The 18,314-nt window shown below is 37.2% G+C and overlaps 1 protein-coding gene across 7 annotated transcripts in view; it reads right to left on the reverse strand.

Moving 5' to 3' along the window:
• The window catches only part of LOC149776973 (protein hobbit-like), a 210,728-nt gene that overhangs the window by 159,536 nt on the left and 32,878 nt on the right, over positions 1 to 18,314 (reverse strand). For all 7 annotated transcript variants that reach the window (XM_089941697.1, XM_089941696.1, XM_089941695.1 and 4 more), the window contains exons 13-18: positions 15,774 to 15,976; positions 10,476 to 10,630; positions 5,160 to 5,323; positions 2,698 to 3,001; positions 1,743 to 1,849; positions 1,113 to 1,199 (exon numbers count right to left, since the gene is read on the reverse strand). In XM_089941697.1, coding sequence (XP_089797823.1) covers positions 1,113 to 1,199; positions 1,743 to 1,849; positions 2,698 to 3,001; positions 5,160 to 5,323; positions 10,476 to 10,630; positions 15,774 to 15,976 — 1,020 coding nt within the window. The remainder of the gene's footprint in view (positions 1 to 1,112; positions 1,200 to 1,742; positions 1,850 to 2,697; positions 3,002 to 5,159; positions 5,324 to 10,475; positions 10,631 to 15,773; positions 15,977 to 18,314) is intronic.

Raw genomic sequence — 18,314 nt, forward strand, 5'->3', positions numbered from 1 at the left:
AAGGTTAAAAAATCTAAGCTATTTCATGGTTAATTAGTCCAGTATCTTTATTTCATGCTACCAGTCAGGTATAGCTTAATTTTGTGAAATCTACTTTATTAAATGGAGTTCAAAGAAACTCTGCAGTGCCACATAAATCTTGCAAAATATCAGTCATAGGAAAGTTAGACTTCCTCATGCACATTACTTTGTAATATGTGAGATGATATTAACTTTACTGTAATCTTCATGGTCTAAACAAATGAATACAGCTGGCATTCAAAATGGAGGGGCTTTGGGAAACCAATTTTTGACAACAATGTTTCTTCATTAATTCTAACCATATCACATTGCGTTAAGAGCCCTTCCACAACCAAATCCAGATCTGTCATGCCAAATAAACACATTATTAATGTCATTCAGCTTTTGATGCAGGAATGGGCACTAAATCCCATCATTCATCAATTACTGCCTGAGCAAAAGCGCATACTCTCCCAGGGATATAACTGTGCAGAAGGCATGGAGGCAGGTACCCAAAATATGATACGGAAAGCTTTGAAGAACATTTGATGTCTGAATTGGTAAGAAAATATGTTTCTCCAATAATATTTACCTAATTATAATATGGACATTTCCTCCCAAGTCCTCATATACATTACCCTTTCATACTAAGGAGAAATAAGTAAGACTGGGAGGGAGATACATCTACTTACCCCATTGTTGGTCATCATGAAGGGTTGACAAATGATAAAAGGTTTTTAAAAATATGTTTCCCTTTAACAGGAGTCTTCTCTTGACTATGAAACCAGATGACATAACAAAAGAACCTGAACCATTATGGCAGAACTGCACGAAGTTTGGGTCAACCTATAGGGCATGAATTTAACGGATTATGCCTGTTAAAACTAGGATTACTAGGAAACAATGACAGGTTCCGTTTAGAGGACTCCTGATGTATTTTATGTTTGGGTGCTCTATCTGATTCAATAATACAGTGAAGAGTTTACAAAGCCTTAGAAACACTGTTCAAATATTCTCTCAAAATTAAATGACTGATAAGATGAGAAAGAAAACAACTTTCAAAAATGAAATGACTGATAAGATGAGAAAGAAAACAACTTTCAAAAGCTTACCTTATTTGACTGCTTGTAATTCAAGCGAACTTCTCGGATGCTGAGAACAGGTTTTTGGATATCAGCTGAACGAACAATGGGCATGAACTATGGAGAAAGAGTAACTTAACAGGTTATGTAACTTACAAATGGGAGGAATGTCATGAAACTTGTCAAACATCCTAGGTTTTAAAAAAAACTTCGGAATAATTTTCTAAAACTCAAAAGAACAATAGGTATACCTCTAAAGAACCATTTGTGATTTTATTTATGATATTAAAAACACACTGTACTAATCTCTAATACACTAATCACCACCTAAAATAAGCTTCATTTTTAATCTGTGAAACAACTACATGAGATGTAACCCAAGTTACACTTAACTTCAAAATATCTGTTCCTGAAATGAAGATTTTTACCAATAGTTTTCTCATACCTTCGACTCCCCCTTATCATCTGAAAAGACTCCAAAAAAAAGTTTAGACTTGATTCATGCACTCTTTTTGGTGACTCAAAAGGCAAATAAAATATCTAAAGTTTCATTTCATATACCTGGATATCAAGTGTGGTAAAATAAACTTTAAAATCATGAAGAAATTGTGAGAATTAAAGTGAATACAGGTTTTGAACACATTATTCATTGACAAGCACCTGTTTATCCTGAGTGATGCTGGCTACTTTACATCCCTCTAACACGGCTGTTGTATTAGAATACTGGTGGTCTACAGAGGCTGAGTCCATACGCAGCATCAAACCCACTGCAAAAATCAGGAAACAATTGTTAATTAGTGTCCCTACATTGGCTGATGCCATTTTCTTCTGCTTTGATATGTATATTGCAATCACATTCTTCTGTTTCATAGTGTACTGGGATAAGATCTATCATTCATGTCTAGGCAATGCAGCAAAGGCTTCACAATGTCATTTATGATGCCATGTCATGATACAGTCTTTTGTTTGGCTTTCTGATACGACTCCTTCATTAGGTTTAATTTCTTTATATCATTACATATTTAACATGAAGAAGAATGTTTTGTCAAGTTTTATGATAAATGATTGGTGTTTTATTATTACATCTAGATTTTGGTGCTGCACGTTTTTCAGTGAATAGCACTATTGAAGACTTTGAAGTAGCTGCATTTGACACACATTTGTACATATCAGTCATTTCGTCTGAGGTGGAATTCAACCCCTGCAAAAAGACAAGTTCCAAATGACAACCTGACAAGAATGACCTATCCATCTGACATTTCTGCAAATATTCATGAGTACCTTTAAAAGTACTGCATAATCTAGAAAAAAATGTTTTTCTGTGCATCTTGCACGCATATAGTACCACTATAAATTTTCCTTCAATGTATAAGACCCTATTATGTATTTTAATGAAAGGTCAGACAGGTCACTTCTGTATAGCTATACTTCCAACAATCTTTAAATAATCCAAAAAAGCGAACAACCATATTTGTTACATCCAATTATGACTATGTCTGAAAGTATGACCTTAGTATTGCATATGTTTTCTTGGAAGCCCTTAAACAAGCATAGATACAACTTTCATATAAATGTGATTTTATTTAAAGACAAAAAAAACAAAACAAGAACCCACCTTTATGATCATTACAGGTGAAAACATTGGCATTGCTCAAGACAAATTTAACGTGGAGTAAGGAGAAATTAAACTGCAACAGATGTGATGATGATGATGATGATGATGCTGATGATGTTATTTCTGGGACTTGAATATTCAGTTGTTGGACTGGTTTCAGTTGGACTTCTGATGCACGTCGCTGATTTGTTTTGGTCATCGCTGACATAATTTGCTGAAGGGCATTCACTGTGTTTGTTGACCACTCAATATGGAGATGATCTTCCATTCCTTCAAGTCTCAATTCTTCACCTAATTTTTTCACCTTGGAATAAAAACAAAATCACAGCAGAAGGTACATAATACTTTTAAAATGGTGGAGGCATTTACATGTGTGCATTAATGATAGTTTTTAACAAGTTTGCAAAAGGCTGGAGGCAAAGAATGAAGAATTATCAATTGTGACCACCATAAGCTGGCTTCTAAGCAAGTGCCTTGTATGTGGTATATGGCAATTGATCTAGCCCCAACTTAATTAAAATTCTCAAATTTTCTCCTCAAGTTGACATTTTATATTGTCTTGCTTATGAAGCTTCAGACAATATAATAAGTAAATATCATGGAAAGGATGCAGGTGCAAATTCTTCTTTTAATTTTAAAATTAACATGTGGAAACTTTTTGAACCTTGTTGTTGTTGTTGTTTTAGGGTTTAACGCCATTTTTCAGCACACGATAGGCTATACATGGCGGCCAGTATTAATGGTGGAGGAAGAACCCGGGAAAACCCGGAAAGAACCACCGACCCACGAGAAGCTACTGGCAAGCTTTCTCACATACCCACATAGGCTGAATCCGAGACTTGAACCCACGCAGACAGAGGTGAGATGGCAGTGATCTGTAACGGAGAGCGCTTTAGACCACTCGGCCACTCGGGGCCCCTTTTGAACCTTGAAACAACTGCTTGAAGAATTGCTCAAATTGGTGGAAATCCCCTCATTTCCTCAAAGGAAAGGCAAGATAACTGTATGGAAAATTCAAGATTTTATGACTGTATTTAATCCCCAATGAATGCTAAATTTTCATCACTGCATTAGCTTAGCAATAAGAAAGATATTAAAAAATCTCTGTTTGAGGAAGATTTTTTTAAAATATGTTTAGTGAAGTCAGGGTCAGGTCATGATGTATAACCTGGAATTCATAAGGGCATCAAAGTTTATGTTTTTGAAAAACAATAACATTCCATCAGTACTTAGATTTGTACATTGAGGAATGTGTCGTACTATTTTTACTGAAGGGTCACTTGTTGCAGAGTTCTTAAACTTTTGTTGTCACAACCACAAAATTCAATACAACTGGTACCCCCACAAAAAATAGTGAATTCAAAGTACTTGGGTAAAGTATCATGAACATATCTCCAGTAATCTAGAAAGTTACAAAACTGACTCATTAATGGGTCATGAAAATGCATTTTCCACTGCAATAACCTTAACCTTTGACCTGGCTATGATATACAACATATTATATAGTTATGATGTACATGTGGGTAAAGTTTCATTGAAATGTCTCTGGTACTTAAAAAGTTACAGACCAGAAACCAAAACAAGTTAAGCTTACATTTTCCGCTCTGATGACCATGACCATTCGGCTATATCACACACTGTTAATCATGAAGTAAACATTTATTAAATACTCCAGTAGTTCAAACTGTTACAGATGTAACACACAAACTGGTCCATAAACACACAAGTATCAATATTTCTCCTTGACCTTTGTGCTTGTGACCTGAGTAAGATATGCCACACTGTGTCCAATCATGATGATCTTTGTGCTTGTGACCTGAGTAAGATATGCCACACTGTGTCCAATCATGATGACTATCTCGGCAAAGTTTCATCAAAGTATTTAAAAAAGTGTGCATACAAATTAAAAAGGGAACAAATTACACCTCCACTTGAAAGTAATTGCTATAGACCTGGGCACAAAAAGCAGTATTTCAATACTTCTCAGATTTCCTTCAGGAATTATTGTTTCCTTCTGTGTGCTACCATATTGTTCTAGTCAGTCTTAACTTAATTTTCACCTCTTGTGCATCTGTTGCACCTTAAAATACATTAATGTCTGAGTGTTTAACCTTTAATAGAGAAATACTTTTCTTCTCCAGGGAAGAGACGAAAATTTCCATAAGATCTAAATCCATAATTCTAATGAGTAAGTACATATGTAGCCAATGCTTTAATTTTTTTTCTAAATCAAAGTTATTGGAATCTATAGGTGCTGAAACTTCAAAAATGTACTAATAACAGATGGTACAACACAATCCAATAGTTCAAACCATCAGCTTAAGGTGGAAATATAAAATACTACAGAGGCAAAAAGAGACTGAATTGCATTTTGTGAAGATTTTCTAGTCAGAAGGATGGGCAAGCAAATAATGACGATCAAAAGAAGGATGGGCAAGCAAAATTGAAAATTCATGACATACCTTTAGCATCAGAATGCCCATATAGATGACATGGTTCCAGTAATGTCTTTTTCCACTTAGTTCTGAGACTGGTGCTTTGATATCACAGTGATGGCAATACAAGGTGTCAATCTCCAGCTCACATGACATGTCATGTGACTTGAGTACAGACTGGTCTTCAGAAGCTGTAAGGTAACAGGTGATTAAACAACTTGGAAAGTCTGCATTTAGTACCATCTTATTCATCTGATATTAAACTCACAACTGATGTTAAAATGTTACAACTATTTACAAAGCATATCTTTGTCTAATAATAAGTCTGCCTCCTGCATTTTTACAAAATTAAACTGGTCTTTTCATAGGATAATTACAAAGAAAATCTTTCCTAATGCATCAAACAATACAACATTTCATTGATTTATTACATGAAGTAAATGAAAGACAGGTTGAAATGTGAGTAAAATCAAAGTAACCCTTTCTGACTCAAAGTTACTACAGACAGGGCATAAATTTAATGCTCCACACTCACAAAATGCTATATACATCAACGCCTTAATACACAAAACTTCAGCATATTACACATATATAATTCTATATCAAGAACATTGATTCCTTTACCTTGAGATAAGCTGTTTAGCATGTAGTCCAATACCATGGATATACAAGTAACTACAGATACTTCACAGTGGACTAGGGCACAACCAGTAGGTCTTTCATGCCCAACTATTTTAGCTACATATAGAGAAATATTTCTCCCATATTATTTCACTTAGGTAAAATCTATTTCTATGTCTTCTCTGATGATGTGTGCTACTATTATTTCTTTTTTTAGATGGCTAATTGCTGATATTTGTGTCACATAATGTCCCCCTAAAAATAACAATTATTGTCCCTAACATGTCCCTTTTCAATCTAGTGAAGCTGAGTGTTTATGAATCTTTCATGGTCCAAAAAGTTAAAACCTGGATGTGTATGATTTTTTTAACTTTTGTGCTGCATCAAAATAACATTACTGCATTGTGAAATGCTAAAGGAAAAACACACTGATTGTACTAATTTTGAAAATGTATCATTTGGTTTCATGAACATTCAGCAGTCATGACTAACAGTTGTGGAAAACAAATTTGAGGCTTTGATGGTTCTAGGGAAAAACACAAATTTGTTGATATCCAATAAAGCATAAGGAGTCAGGTTTGAATATTCTTGCCAATTTCTACTAGTTCTTTGTTGATCTGGTCTTACTGTTACAGATAATTTTGTTGCATTTTTATTAATCTCTGCACGAACAGTATCAATCTACTTTACAACCTGTACTTTATTAAGAGCTTCCAAAACAGCTTATTCAATTCTGTGATGGTTTAAGGGATTCCAAGGCAGCTTATTCAATTCTGTGATGGTTTAAGGGATTCCAAGACAGCTTATTCAATTCTGTGATGGTTTAAGGGATTCCAAGGCAGCTTATTTAATTCTGTGATGGTTTAAGAGATTCCAAGGCAGCTTATTCAATTATGTGATGGTTTAGGGATTCCAAGACAGCTTATTCAATTCTGCAATGGTTTAAGGGATTCCAAGACAACTTATTCAATTCTGTGATGGTTTAAGGGATTCCAAGGCAGCTTATTCAATTCTGTGATGGTTTAAGGGATTCCAAGGCAGCTTATTCAATTATGTGATGGTTTAAGGGATTCCAAGACAGCTTATTCAATTCTGTGATGGTTTAAGGGATTCCAAGGCAGCTTATTCAATTATGTGATGGTTTAAGGGATTCCAAGACAGCTTATTCAATTCTGTGATGGTTTAAGGGATTCCAAGGCAGCTTTTTCAATTCTATGATAGTTTAAGGGATTCCAAGGCAGCTTATTAAATTATGTGATGGTTTAAGGGATTCCACGACAGCTTATTCAATTCTGTGATGGTTTAAGAGATTCCAAGGCAGCTCATGCAACAATGAGATCGTATTTCCAGTTGGAGTCAAAACTGGATGTAACAAATATGGCTGCCAGCATTTGAATTTTTTCTAGTTTATCCTGTAATAATGAGGAATGGGGATCCCAAATGCTACAAACATATTTAAAATAGGTCTTGAAAGCCATTTTTTCACATTTGGCAGGCAAGATGATCAATTATATATCAATTATATCTTAGAAAGCTCAAAAAGCAATTTGTCTTGGTGCGTGTTTTTTAATGTGAAGTTTCCACTTCACATTGCTAGTGATTGTGATGCTTAAATATTTTATTTGGTTAATATTTTCTAAAAATGTTCCTATCAAGTAAAATGATAATATAATTTTATTTGTCATTTGCATTTTATTGCATTTCTGGGGTTGGAATCACATACCTGATTTTTGTGCCCATTAAAAATCAGACTTCATTTAAGAAAAGAAAAACTATACTTCCACTATAAAAACAGAAAAAAACTATTCAGCTGTACATGTAGTTTTTATTTCACAATAAAAATGAAAACTGCAGTTGAAACTGACATAAGCATAATGTAGTTCCTTCTTACTCCAAAATCCTGATTTTTAGTGTAGATTAATAAAAGTTGAATGATATGTCAGACTGGCACCAACTAGACATCATAAGAAATCATTTGGTAAAAACCCAATGTCACATTACTTTCAATTCAGAAGCAGCAATGGCATTTTCAAGATGGCTACTGTTGTGGCCATGTTGGATGTCAGATGGACATCATTTTCATTAAGGATTAAATAGACCTAAATACAAGTATTTTAGTGAAAACTATATTCTGATGTGACTATTCATTTAACCTGAGCAACAATAACAAGATTTTCTAGATGGCTGCCATGGCAAACATATTTGACACCAGATAGGCACCATTTTTATTTAGAACCAACCAAGCATCATAAGAAGTCTTTTAGTGAAAACCCAATATTGATATGACCTTCCATTTAGGAGAAGTAGCAATAACAAGATTTTCAAGTGGCCACTGTGGCAGCTATAGTGGATGTGCAAGCTGCACCATTTTCATTTAGGACCAAGTAGACCTCATAAGAAGTCTTTTGGTGAAAACCCAAAGTCAATATAATATTCTGTTCAGGAAGAGTATTGGTAACAAGATTCCTCTTCTTTACTTCTACCACTCCTGGAAAGAGTTTGTGGCTGGCTCCTACTTCTCTGAGATGTCCTTGATCAGCAGGGCAAGTTTAACTTGGGGCCACTATTTGGATGTTGAATCTAGTCAGTTCTCTAACAACTAAAACTATTTTTCTCCTTGATCTATCTGCTTATGTCTATATATGTCTGCACATTCTCGGCACCAATAGTGATTGGCATCACCATTGTCTCTTTCTTAGAATTTTGACTGCAAAGGTGGGATCCCCATTAGTCAGTGTATGCTGACCAGGGTTAAGGTAAATAAGGCAGTGTTTAGGGCATCTTTTCAAGCCCCTTCCTCATGCTACAGAGTTGAGCAGTGTGATCCAAAAAAAGGCTGCTCAGTCAGGGGGCTGCTAAGTTCCACTGCTGTTGTTGTTGTAGGGTTTAATGCCATTTTTCAGCACAAGATAGGCTATACATGGCGGCCAGTATAAATGGTGGAGGAAGAACCTGGGAAAACCCTAGAAAGAACCACCAACCCACAAGAAGTTACTGGCAAGCTTTCTCACATACCCACATTGGCTGAACTGGAGACACGAATGTATGCAGACAGAGGTGAGATGGCAATGATCAGTAATGCAGCTCTGATCCAGTGTAAAGTCACCCTAACGCCACCTGTATGCAGGTCTGCAACTACAGCTCCCAGTGTATCCATACCTGCTGCTTTGTTGCTCACCCATCACCACAGGACTTGATAGTATTTGTTGGAAGGTGTGAGGGAGAAGCACCTTTACTCTATCATTCAGGCAAATCAGGATCCAGTTGTTGTTGTTGTTGTTGTGGGGTTTAATGCCATTTTTCAGCACAAGATAGGCTATACATGGCGGCCAGTATTAATGGTGGAGGAAGAACCAGGGAAAACCCTGGAAAGAACCACAGACCCATGAGAAGCTACTGGCAAGCTTTCTCACATACCCACATTTGCCGAACCCGAGACTCGAACCCACGCAGACAGAGGTGAGATGGCAGTGATCCGTAATGGTGAGCGCTTTAGACCACTTGGCCACTCTGGGCCCCCAGGATCCAGTGGTATAACAATGTCAAGGTCCTATTGCACATGAACTGATGCCATGTGCTGTATGCACAGCTTTTGCCGTCTGCCTTTACAGCTTGGAGGATGAGAATATCTGCTTGGCCACATAATCTACCAGACAGGACTTTCCATGTGGAGCCAGGTATAGATGTCCAGTCTGGATCAACATTCAGAGGTACTATCATCTAGTGTTACTTACTCTAACAGGTCTAGCATGACCTGACCCCTGAATAATGTAAATAATTAACATGTGGACTCACCAACTGATCTCATTGTATCCATGATAGTAATTTCATTGAAAATGTGCACAGATAAGATTAATTTCTAGAATTTTCTGTACAAGATTCTATTTAAATTTAACACTTCATTTCAAGCTAATAAACTTATACTAACTACAAAATACTATATATAGTATATTTGAGGGGACAGATTTTTATTACAGAAGTCTCAAATCAGACAGTGTGGGTTTCTAATAAGGAACCTGTATTTTGACTAATAAAACATAAATTAACTGAAACTTGTTCACCAGTATTTGACCTAGGAAATTACTTGAGAGAAGCATAGCAACTGGTGTAAAATTCTGTGTAAATACACATAGTACAATGTTTTTTCTCCAGCTGCTGGTTGCTTGATCACATGACAACTGGTTGGTAATATGGCCAAGTCATACGTGCATGATAGTTAATAAGGCAGTGCTGGGTAGTTTCAACAACCATTTACTACAGGAATTAATTATTAGGTAGGTAAATTAATTTGTTGATTAAGTTGATAAACATATACCAAATGATAAACAATGGCACTGTATGGTGCATGGATGTGTATGTCGATTGAGCAGGCACTGGTGGTCTATTGTTTGCTGTTGACTGAACAGCAATTCTGACAATGCATTAAAGAAAAACATAATGAACTATTAGCATTACTGTTGATGGTTCAATACAAATTAGATGAACAATTATCTGTTTTTATAAGACCTAGTGTTCTTTCGAAGATAACAAGCTAACAACAAAGTGCAGTACAAGTCCAATGAAATATTTGCAATTAATATTCACAAATATAAACTTTTAACCTATCTAACTCAGAGAGACAAACCTTCTTCTTCAAGAATACAACACATCTCCTCTGATAAGAAATACCAAAGTCTCACTTACTTTGGTAATACAACTTTTCAGCAGTTAAAAACAACTTACCATTAATACCAGGTTTCACTGTGATGTGAAGTTTTGTTCTTGTAACTCCTAGCAACAGACCAGCACATGATGCTGTGGAAACTGAAGACGAGACCTCACTGAAGTCAGTATCTATAACCAACTGTTTCTCTCTCAGAAACTCTACTGCCTTGTTGCTGAAACCAGAGGATAAAAGTTACCACAATGCTTAAGCTCACCGTACATCCCATACTTGCTAGAAGTGTGCCTGTGACCTATTTATAATTTTCTGATGACCATACAATAACTGGAGTATAACAAGAAATATTTAATTTTTGTTCACATGTTCTTTTCAAGCAGCATGTAGATAATCTTGCACATATTAAAATTTAAAACAGATATATACTGTGTGGTATCATAGTTTGTTTGCTACTAATAACTGCTCCCCTTAGTAGCTGCAACATTAGACAGGGACTGCTCCCGAAGGCAGGTTGAGCCACGATCGATCATGAAAGCTTATTGATGAGTACTCAGAACATGTGTGAATAAATACTGTTTGTGTAACAAGCTGAGACTCCCTCATTTTCATGACATGGTGTCAGACGTGACTCCAAAAGATACATAAACTTTTGCAGGAAGTGAAAGTGGCAAAATTCCAGGTACCGGAGAGCTTTAACTTTGGGAAACCAGTGGAGTGGCCAGATTGGAAACAGCGTTTTGCATGCTTTAGGATCGCCACCCCACTAAATAAGATGAGGCAGTTCAAGGAAGTTCACTAATATATAAAATGGGGAAAGAATCAGAACAAATATTTAAATCATTTGAGTTTGCTAACGATGAAGATGCCAACAAGTACATGCTAGTTTTGCAGAAATTTGATGATTACTTCATCCCCATGAGTAATGTAATCCATGAAAGAGCTTGTTTTCACCAACTTAGTCAAAAACCAGGAGAGTCTGTGTAGAAATTTATAAGAAAGCTGTATGAAATTGCAGATCATTGTGACTTTGTAAAAGGGCAAAGTCATAATTTGTGTTGACTTGAAGAATATCAATGAGGCTGTCAAATGGGAAAGATATATGCTCCCTAACCTAGATGATATATCAACTAAGCTGATAGGCTCCACTGTCTTCTCCAAACTTGATGCAGAAAGCGACTTTTATCAAATACCTTTATATCCAGCAAGTGCAAAACTGACAACCTTTATTACACCGCTGGGTCACTTCTGCTTTAAATGCAGAGATTTTGCAGAGAAAAATGACAGAGCTGCTAACTGGCTATGAAGGGGCAGAGGCCATTATGAATGATATACTCATTTATGGCAGAATCTTAGAGGAGCATGACAGATGCCTAAATTTGGTACTGGAAAATCTCAATAGGAGTGGTCTCAAGTCAACAAAGAAAAATGTGAATTTAAGAAGAACAAAATGGAATTCTTTGGTCACGCGATCAGCTCAGATGGCATACTCCCCAGTCCAGCAAAGGTTGCCACAGTAAAAGAGCTACCTGCTCCATCAAATATCAGTGAGCTTCATCGCACCATGAGCATGATCAACTACCTTGGTAGATTTCTCCCAGACTTGTCTACAATAATGCAACCAATTATGGACCTGCTGAAATCAGACACAGCCTGGTATTGGGGCCCAGACGAGGATTATGCCTTCACAAAAGTCAAGGAGATGCAGACATCCATACCAGTCTTATCCTTTTATGATCCTGCAAGCTAACAGTTGTCAGGGCTGATGCCAGCAGTTATGGAATTGGTGGGGCAATATTCCAACAACATGGAGAGAAACTCAAGCCAGTTGCCTTTTGTTCCAGAACACTCACCCCTACAGAGGTTAAATATGCACAGACAGAGAAGGAGTGCCCTGTGTGTGTGTGGACCTGTGAGAAGTTTTCACGATATCTTGTTGGACTGGACTTGTTCAGACTGCATACTGACCATAAACCTTTAGTGTCACTGATCAACAAACATGATATATTTAAAGTTCAACGATTGTTGATGCGGTTGAGACACTTCAACGCAAGGCAGTATATGTAGCTGGGAAGCTTTTGGTAGTTCCAGACACCCTTTCTTGAAGCCCTGTCCTAGGCCAGGAAGCCACATACAAAGAGGAAATGGAAGTTTTTATAGAGTCAATGGAGGCATGCAGGCCAATTTCTGATATGAAATTAGAACAAATAAAAGAAGGTTACAGGAGTGACCACCATCTGCAGACTGCAATGACTTTCACAAGAAATGGATGGCCGGATAAGAAAAATAGTTGTCCCCTAGATGTACATCCATACTTTGCTGCATACAGTGAACTCTCGATTCAGAACGACCTATTTCTCTTCAGGGACAGAGTTATCATACCTACAGTCTTAAGGCCCGGAATTCTTGATAACATTCACGAGGGTCATCAGGGATTAGCCAAATGTCATGAGAGAGCCCAAAGTTGTGTATGGTGGCCTGGAATCGCAAACCAGATCCAAGACAAAATAGAGATGTGTGAATTTTGTCAGATTAGGAAGCCAGTACAGAGGTGAGAACCATTTAAAACAACTTCTCTACCAGACAGACCATGGCAGAAAATTGCAATTGATATTTGTGGAGCCAAACAAGAAAGATACCTGGTAGCTACTGACTACTTTTCATGCTAATTAGAAATTATGCATCTAACAAAAACAACCTCCCAGCAGGTAATTGGAAAACTAAAGAGCACATTTGCACGATGGGGAATCCCAGAAATCATAGTATCAGACAATGGGACCCAGTTCACTTCCTCAGAATTCAAGGAGTTTGCTAAGAAATACAACTTCAAACAAATATTCACCAGTCCTCACTACCCACCAGTGAATGGTGAAGCAGAAAGTGGTGTCAAAATAGAAAAGTCCATATTTAAACAAGATAACATATTCCTTGCCTTGATGGTTTACAGAGCCACACCGACAGCTGCAACAGGTGCCAGCCCAGCCCAACTGATGATTGGATGCCAGATAAGGACCACCTTGCCCATTATCGAAAAGAAGTTAAACCCCAAGTGGCAAACCTCAAAATCATCAGGCAGAAAGACCTTAACACAAAACAAAGATATGAATATTTTTACAACCTGCACCACACTACACATAGTTTACCAGATATTACCGAGGAAGACAGTGTCAGAATCAAATGGCATAGAAATTATAAAAAAGTGGTCAACACTAGGCATGGTTATTCAAGCTGTCAAAGACCAAAAAAGCTACTTGGGAAAAAAATCCACAAGGGATATACAGGCACAATCGAATCCATGTACAGCAGATGAAGAGCCCTGAGAATCTACTTCCAGTCAATAGAAATTCATCTACAGACATTGCAACAAAGTCCCCACAGCATCCTGTCAGGACTCATTTGTAGTCCAGCACACAGTCTCTCCATAACATTTAGCCTGTGCCACCATCTGATGATTCTACCACCCAGCATGACCCAGTTCAGCTGACCCCCAGCAATCCAGCTGTACCCAGTGGGCCCAACGTTAAGTGGGAGAGTCATCCAAAAGCCAGCCAGATTCAGTGATTTTGTCTAAGAAAGTGACTTTTATAAATGTGCTAATGCATAGTTTAGTATCTGATTTCTGAATTATTGCAATAAATTTTGGACTTTTAGGTTTCTATAGTATTAAAATCAGGACTATCCTGTGCAAGTTTACAGTAACCTATTATATAAATTAATTCTGTCAAATTCTTCCAGTGGACAATTCAGATTCAAAGACAGTAAATTCATTGCTTACTTATTTAATGTTTCATATTGGCAGAATTAATTCATTTTTTTCCTATCTAGTCATAGGCAAAATGTTATGTTTGGATAATCTCAAAAGAGGGAAGATGTGTGGTATTGTAGTTTACTTGCTAGTTCTAACTAATAACTGCTCACCTTTGTAGCTGCAACATTAGATAGGGACTGCTCCTGGAGGCAGGGGGCGCTGTGATCCATCATGGAAGCTTATTGATGTGAACTCAGAATGTGTGTGAATAAATACTGTTTGTGTGACTCCCTCTTTTTCATGACATATACTATTACCTGTCATGACCTTCTTGAAATTAACAGGTAATGACTTATCTTAAGGTATAGTGTCCTTCTTGATCAATACACCATGAATTTTGGCCATATGACTTACAATGAACACATTCATCACTGATCTTATTAATAACTTCAACTTTACAACTACATGCTTCGGGGGTTAATTCAGAAAAAAATCTAGATCTTTCAGGTCTTTTCAGTTTTTTTTGTAACTTGAAAATTAAATTGCCCATTTTAGTGGCAGTTGATTAATTATTTGCAATATTTGTAATTACAACAATGTAATCAATGTAATCCTTAGTCTACTATTAGTTTGAATTAATTACAATGACTGTATAGTTTCTGCTGTATTCATCTGAAGTCATATCACAAAAATACATGGTGAAATGACCAAGAATAGCACATACATTTTATTGTATAAATTGTCCAAGAACAATACAATGACTTACACAGTAAAAAGGAACTGTCAGAAGACAAATACTGTAATCATAATGCCTATGTGCAACTTAAATTTCACCAACATAATATGTGTTGTTGTTGTGTGTGTAGGTCCATTTTTCAGCACAAGATAAGCTACACATGGTGACCAGTATAACTGGTGCAAGAGAAAGCTGGGAAAACCCTGAGAAGAACCACCAACCCATGGGAAGCTACTGCCAAACTTCCTCACACACCCACATTAGTTGAGATTGACTGAGGCAGAGTCTCTAACCCACTTGGTCAGAGGTGAGATGGCAATGGTCAGTAGAGCAGAGCACTTTGTATGACTGTCACCTGGAGCTATAATTTTGTATATTTAGCATATTCACTATTTATAATTTCTTGTGAATTAAGGATGAATAATGTCATAAAAATCAATGATGACCAAGTGTCATGGTCCTCAAATCTTCCAGCTCATGCAAGCTACTTCTTGTATATTATCTTTCTTCTTCTCATTCTACAGGTGGATCATTACCTAATAGTCTTAACAGTAATAAGTATTTTGCAACTGGCTTCATCACTAACTTTGCAAACAAAGTGGCAGAGTGGTCTAAAGTGCTCTCTGTTACGGATCACTGCCATCTCACCTCTGTCTGCATGGGTTTGAGTCTTGGATTCGGCTAATATGGGTATGTGAGAAAGCTTGCCAGTAGCTTCTCGTGGGTCGGTGGTTCTTTCCGGGCTTTTCCTGGGTTCTTCCACCACCATTAATACTGGCTGCCATGTATAGCCTATCATGTGCTGAAAAATGGCGTTAAACCCTACAACAACAACAACAACAACAAAAACTGTTTTCTCTCAAGTACAGTATAACCTACCTCCTTTTTGTTTCCTGAAATATATTCTGTTGTGGCTGTACAGTGAGAATTTCTGTCGATGGTACAAAAATGACTTCTGCCGACTTCCTGCTCTGCATCATAAGTTGTGATATGACCAACACCCAGTACTGTACCTCTTCATGATGGTAGTGGAAGTAACCTCCATGGAGGTGACTCTTTATTGTCAGTGTATCTGGGTAAAGCTGTCAAAACAACATACACAGGCATTTTTACCACTTCTGAGGCCATTCGAAATTTGAAAAATCGGCATACAAACAAGCTAAATTGGGAATTTAAAGAATAGGAAAACAAGAATGCACATGTATTAGCAAGCAAAGTACAGCATGTTTAAATGCTGTAGAGCAGTTAGTAAAATCATTATTGCAAAGCTGGATGATGTGTTATAAAGAAGTTTCTGAGTAATGTTGTACAATTGAGTGGCAAAATTGTGTTCTTTTCATGTAAAAAAAATCCACAATAAATACAGATCTTCTTGTCCTTATTTTTCATTTGCAAGTACTTTTTTGGAGTGAAATATGTTTATATCATTATATTTACCTGATCATAATACTTTTGGAGTATGACCAGTACCTCACAAACCCAGCCCTCCCACATTAAAGTTAGCTACTGTACATATAAACTAAATGTTGTTGGCACACTAGGGTCAAGTCTGACAAGAGTGATCTTCCCTTGGATAGTGGAATTGGTGCCAAATCCCATCCATACTTTTGCTACTAATGGAATGGAAAGCATACTTTGTCATTAAATTTAACTGTGGTGATGTTGGGAAAGTGTATCCATGTTATGATTGGGGATGTATTATTGAAGCATTTTTGCTCCAAAAATTAGTTGCTTCTTCAAATATTTTACCGTACCAAAATAACTTAGAACATGTACAAGGTGGAGGGAGTTACATCCCCTTACACCACTGAAGATTCTATTGCCAGTCCCCCAAGGTATGTGAGGCAACACCAAAACAACTTCATTTCCTTTTAAAATATGTTAGTGAAGAGCTGCACTCAACTGTTATGCTTGTGATGACTGCCCTAACCTCAAGAACTCTATTGACAGAGTGCATACTTTGTCAAATCCAGGATGACAGAACATAAGCTGAGACAGTCACCTTTGCAGGTACCACTCTGAAGCCCTCACCAGATCCTGTAAATGATCATGAGGTAAAGTGTCATCACAGTAAGAGGTTTCACAACAAAGGACTGACTGCCCATGAGCAAACCATCACCATGGAACTGTATATGGTTCAGACTGACTGACAAGGCATGTATCTCACTTTTTCTGCCTGCTGTATCTAAAGGAAATAGGAAGCAGGTTTAATATGAGAAATGAGCCAACAATGTTTTAGACAGCAGTTCAAATGGTGTGTTATTCACTGATGTCAGAATCCATGGCAGATCGCAAAGCCTTCATTTGTGACAAGGTAAAAGTTTGATAAAAGGTGATAGAGGTCTTTCTTTGGTCCTACATCCTACACTCTGTGATGATGAAACGTATCTAAAATTGTGGAATGGTAACCTTTTATAGTGATGGGTGCTAACCTCTTCACCTTGAAAAGCCACAGAAGAAAAGTTATCTATGTGGGTTATCAAAGCTTAAAGTAGGGTGATGTGTTCCTACTCAAATCACCTGTTCTGAGAAATGTTTGCCTCAGAGGGATTGTTTAATATGATCTGGCTGTGAAAGGTTCAGCAGAGCTGGGTTATTTGAGCAGATGAGGAAAGACCATGATCTTTTATGGAATTTCTGCTGCAGTCGGGATAAGAGAGCACTCTGATTTCCTTGTTGTTTTCAAGATCTTTTGATCAATGGTGTAAGAGGAAAAATGTACGCATCTAGACCATTCCAATCATTAATGAGCACTGACTACCCAGACCTTCAGATCTTGGACTAGAGAATCAATGGTTGTGAGCTTTGGATTCCACCTTGTTGCAAACAGATCCACAAGTATTTGGCCCTATCAGGCATAGATTCAACTAAATTGAGAGTTGTGAACTGCATATTAGCTGATTCCATTGGGACAAGTCAGCCAATAAACTGATCCTGCCTGGAATGTGATTGACCTGAATGTGGATTTGTTGATGACACCACCTGAGAAAATCCCAACAGAGGAGTTGACAGGCAGAATGACAATACACTTTCCATGGAAAATCTGCTGCCACCAATTATATGCATTCAATGTGGCTTTCATCTCTAGCAGACTGATGTGCATGTGTCATTTCTGAAAAATCTTCTGGCTTCCTGAATGTCCCCTGATGGAGTCATAGTGAAAAAAGTGAAAAGTGACTGGCCAAAGTGTACAGCAGGCCTTTCACACTAAGAATGATCTTGAATGAAAGTATGGTGAATTTTTGTCCTGAACAATCTCTCCAACTCTTTTTGTGAGCAGATCATCTATTTCATATGCAGAACATCAACCTTGAATGGATCTTTTGGGGCATCTGCTGCAAAGGGAATTCTAAACATAGGAGATGTGCACTGAGTGTGATCTGGAGACTCTCTGACACAACTTGCCTGATACACGGATTA

Source organism: Sinohyriopsis cumingii, chromosome 18 (genome assembly GCF_028554795.1).
Source record: "Sinohyriopsis cumingii isolate HCF-2022 chromosome 18, ASM2855479v2, whole genome shotgun sequence".
Lineage (NCBI taxonomy): Eukaryota > Metazoa > Mollusca > Bivalvia > Unionida > Unionidae > Sinohyriopsis > Sinohyriopsis cumingii.